Source organism: Sebastes umbrosus, chromosome 19 (assembly GCF_015220745.1).
Source record: "Sebastes umbrosus isolate fSebUmb1 chromosome 19, fSebUmb1.pri, whole genome shotgun sequence".
NCBI classification, from domain to species: domain Eukaryota; kingdom Metazoa; phylum Chordata; class Actinopteri; order Perciformes; family Sebastidae; genus Sebastes; species Sebastes umbrosus.
This window is the reverse complement of record NC_051287.1, coordinates 21,965,334-21,969,536: the sequence shown is the minus strand read 5'-3', so window position 1 is coordinate 21,969,536 and position 4,203 is coordinate 21,965,334. Positions and strand designations below refer to the sequence as shown.

The 4,203-nt window shown below is 49.1% G+C and overlaps 1 protein-coding gene across 4 annotated transcripts in view; it reads right to left on the bottom strand.

Annotated features, from left to right (window-relative positions):
- Positions 1 to 112: 112 nt before the first annotated feature.
- The window catches only part of abl1 (c-abl oncogene 1, non-receptor tyrosine kinase), a 40,338-nt gene continuing 36,247 nt past the window's right edge, over positions 113 to 4,203 (bottom strand). For all 4 annotated transcript variants that reach the window (XM_037753560.1, XM_037753561.1, XM_037753562.1 and 1 more), the window contains exons 9-11: positions 3,967 to 4,056; positions 3,697 to 3,825; positions 113 to 3,546 (exon numbers count right to left, since the gene is read on the bottom strand). In XM_037753560.1, the coding sequence (XP_037609488.1) occupies positions 1,868 to 3,546; positions 3,697 to 3,825; positions 3,967 to 4,056 (1,898 nt within the window). In that variant the 3' untranslated portion in view covers positions 113 to 1,867. The remainder of the gene's footprint in view (positions 3,547 to 3,696; positions 3,826 to 3,966; positions 4,057 to 4,203) is intronic.

The following is a 4,203-nucleotide window of genomic DNA, read 5'->3' as shown; positions in this document are numbered from 1 at the left end:
GCTGTGTGTCCGTTATTGCTTCTACAGAAACCGGCTTTATTAAAGAACAGAAAAGGTTGAATATTAATTACCGCAACTGTTTTTTTACTGAGGAAAAAGCACTAGACTGTAATGTATTTCAAGTAGCACAACTGCTTTGTATTTTATTGCAACAAAAATTGCACCAAGGCTAGAGAGAGAGAGAAACAAATAGGAAAAAGAAAACATATTTACAAAGGAAAGCAAAAGTTTGTCTACAAAATTGGTGAGGAGGCTTAGACATTAAAGTAGAGTAGTGGTATGGTGGTAAAGGAGCGGAATAAAAAAACAAAGAGCCAACACTGACAGTACCATGTTGAAGTCAAGGCAGCTTGCAGTTGACTTGTGTCCTCAGGCATCGCAGTCAGACCGGGCACATGGGGTGAGACGACTACAGCACGAATACTAAAAAATGTCCAGGAGTTACTGACGAGTAGAAACGTGTGATGTTACAGTGGAATTTCATGGGTTCTTTTAGTCTATAATGGTCAGTTTCTCACTTATTCATTATTCTGTAAGACAGCAAGTGACAGATCCATAAACATTTCAGTCCAGTGTTTCCCCCAGGAGATATATATATTTGTTTTCCTGCTGGGGTGGAAAGGCCTCTGAAACAGCATTTAGACCACATGACATAATCCCTCCATCAAAGCTAATTCTCTCAGGCAAAGAGATCCGTGGTCGGAGAAACACCGTTTCAGTCAGATCAAACAGTGTGCTGCTGCTGCTGCAAGGCCGAGCTGCTACTGATGGCTTTTGTGACTGGCATGTAGAGAAAGTTGAATCAGTTTTTATAAAAATAAGAAAAAGGTCCAGTCTAAGGACGACATAAAACAACAGTCAGATCCACTAAGAAGCAGATCGTGCACCCTGGTCCCTCTCCAGTACAGACTGGAGATTTTTTTTTGGTATGGCAATCACACATTTAAATCCAATAAACAAATCAACACAGCTATTCTTTTACCACATTTCTGCACATGTTAAGTGGCAAGTCTTTTAAAAAACAGCTCTGCCAATAGTGTTTTAAGGCACTATTTGTTACCAAAGTGTGCAGTGAAGCAAAAAAAGGTGAAGCTCATTCTGCCTCGTTTTGCTTTGCTCCCATTATTATTTTATGGCACATGGTTGCAAATACTGCAAAAAAGCATTCATACAGAACAATCACTGACACCTTTTCATCACTCTGCACACAACCAATCACAGATGAAATGGTACAAACTAAGCGATGCAAAATGTTGGGGTGTGCTGGACATCAGGTTATAAAAACGCCGTGTGGTTCCAGAAGCTCCCTAATTCTTACAGGTGACAATGGAAACTATGAGATCAGTCGTTTAAGTGTTAGAAGGCATCCTAGAACAAGAATGAGGTTAAGTGTTTTTGCTCATTGTCATCGACACTTTAACAGTGCTGGAAACAAATATCACAGGCCTCTTCTCTACTAGTGTCATCGATAAAGGGGAAAACTAGAATACATAAGACATGATCATTTCAAAAATGATTGGTGAAAAGTCATGTTGATAAAAGAATTGGCCCCTCGCCTCTCATGAAGGCCAGAAGACGCCGTTCATTCATGGTTAAGGCTTTTTTCAATATTGCAAACTCTGTCTAACGACGTCTACAGAGAGATTCCTTTGATTCCATCCACGATAACCACAGGCTTAAGTGTTTCAGAGTGTGCTATAGTGTGTAACCGACACTCTTCTGCTGCTGCTGCTGCTGCTGCTGCTCTCCCGCAGGCTTTACCCTCCGTCACGAGCTCGGCATGGAGCGCAGTTCATGCGCACGCTCAGAAAAAAGGGATACAGTTCATATCAGTTTAATATCTTGGTAGTTTTAAGATTTTATGGCGCTACCTCTGAACAATGTCACTGATCTCTTTGACAGAGGACAGCAGCTTGCTGAAGTCCTGCTGTGCATTGGCGCCCCCTGTGGCGGTGGGGCAGATTTGCAGCTCGCGCAGGCTGTTCTCGAGCTTGTTGATGGCCTCGCGGAAGGCGAACTTGTTCCTCATCTGCTGTATGGAGTCGACGTAGCTCACGCAGTACTTGGACAGGTTCTTTCCGGCCTCCAGCACGGCGCTGTGGCTACCCGTCTGCTCCGAGTTGCGGCAAATGGCCGTGCAGAGCAGCTCGGTGCCTTCCAGCACCATCTCGCGCGTCACCGCCGAGTTGGGGGTGCGCTCGGCGGCCTGGCGGGGTGCAATCTTACGGAGGGAGCGTCGGGTGTTCACTAGGGGGATGAAAGCGGTGGGCGAGCTGAGGTCGCCGGGGGAGGTGAGGGAGGAGGAGAAGCCTCCGAGGCTCTGGCTGGAGAGGGAGGTGGTCACTGAGGAGGAGGAGGCGGAGGTCTTTAACGGTTGAGGTTTGGAGGTGGAGCCCAGGGGCAGCTTCTTGGAGCCCTCACTGAGGGGTGAGCGGGCTTGGTCACTGGCAGTGGTTGTATGGTGGGGCTCTGAGAGAGAGGGGAGGCCCTTAGCTTTGACATCTGAGGTGGTGGACGAGGGGGAGGGGAGTTCTTGAGTGGGGCTGCGGGAAGTCTTGCCCGTTCGGGCGTTGGTGGGCGGCGGAGGCGGGGCTGGCTTGGGTTTCTGTAACTTTCCTCTTTCCCTGACAGATGACGAGTCCCCAGTGTGCCTGTGTCTGCGGGCCCTGCTCTCGTCTCCAGCTGCCCCTAAAGCAGGGAACACGTTGGGCTTGAGAAGCTCAGCGTGGAGAGCGCTGGTCTTGGAGTTCTCCAGTCCCGGCAACCCCGGTCTCCTGACCACCTTAGGTGTTAACGCCTGGGGACTGGAACCAGGACTGGGATCAGTGTCTTTGCCTAAAAAGGCAGAGGAAACATCTGATAAGGTGTTCAGACGCGGCGGGGGAGTCAGGGTGCCCATTCGAGGGGCGTTCTCCCCTTTTTGCTCGCTGGTTCTCTTGCGTGGCAGAGCCGGCTTGCCCCCGAAGGTGCCTGAGTCAAAGTGGCGCTGGCCGAGGTCTCGCGGCAGTGTGACAGACTTCCATTCGGTGCCATCTGAGCCGCTGGGCATGCTAGAGGACCAGAGAAAACGTTTTGAGTTAGACATGGATTCCTCCTCGCTGGGCGGTGTTGTAGCTGTTTTCCCTCCAGGGCCAGGCACAGCCGGAGCTCCCTTCTTCCTGGGAAACAAAGGACCCGGGTACGTAGGAGCCCCGTTGGTGATGCCCCCTGCCCCGTTATTGTTACTCAGGAACTTTGCAGAATCGAGGCCGTGTGTGATGTCGTTAATGGCCAATGAAGCACCGTTGTTGAAGCTGTCGCTGTCTCGGAGATCTGGGGTGGCGCCCCTCCTGTCAGGGTGGATGTCCATCTCTCTGAAAGAGGAGCTGCGTTTGGGCGGAGCTGGTGCGTTCTTTTTCTTTTTCTTTATGAGACTGAGGAAGCCACGCGACTTGTCCTTGTCTTTGGGTATCAAGCGGTCATCCTCATTCAGGTTACTGTCCAGGAGGGGGCGCTCTTTCCTGGGGAGCATGGGTGACGACACAGCTACCTCCGGCTCCAGTGGGTCTGAGGAAGAGCCCAAAAGAAAACAGGAAATCATCAGTGATAAGGAAGAATACAATACTTTCACTAACTATCAAACTACGATCGACGGACTAGAAAAATGATTTTCCATTTTACAACGAGTTGTAGCAACATGGGCAGGAGGCATCTCACCTGGACTATCTCCATCCCGGTTGTCCATGTTTTTGCGGAGAGTTCTGCTTTTGATGGGCAGCTCTGGAGCCTTCTGGATGGGGCCTAATGTTGCCTTCTTCCCTTTCTTGCCCAGCTCCTTTTCCACCTCTAACAGCAAAGATGCAGTCAGGATTTAACAATCTTATTGCACTATGACAAAAGAACCATTACAAGAGGGTATCTATGGATATTAGAAAACAACACCCATGAGTGAAGGTGCTTTGGATATCTAAAGAAAGCAGTACTGACCATCAGAGATGCTGGACTCCTGGAACATGGTCTCAAAGGCTTGGTGTGTTTCAGCAAAAGATGGACGTTCTGAGGGGTTCCACCTCCAACCTGACAGGAAGGCAAAAAACAAGACTCGGTCAAAACCGAGTATATGGCTGAGTGGAACCGCTGACACATAAACATAAACAAAGGACTGTTCCTGCCTTTTCATTTTGAAAAAGCAACGGCCAATGAGGAAACACCAACACTTGGCCG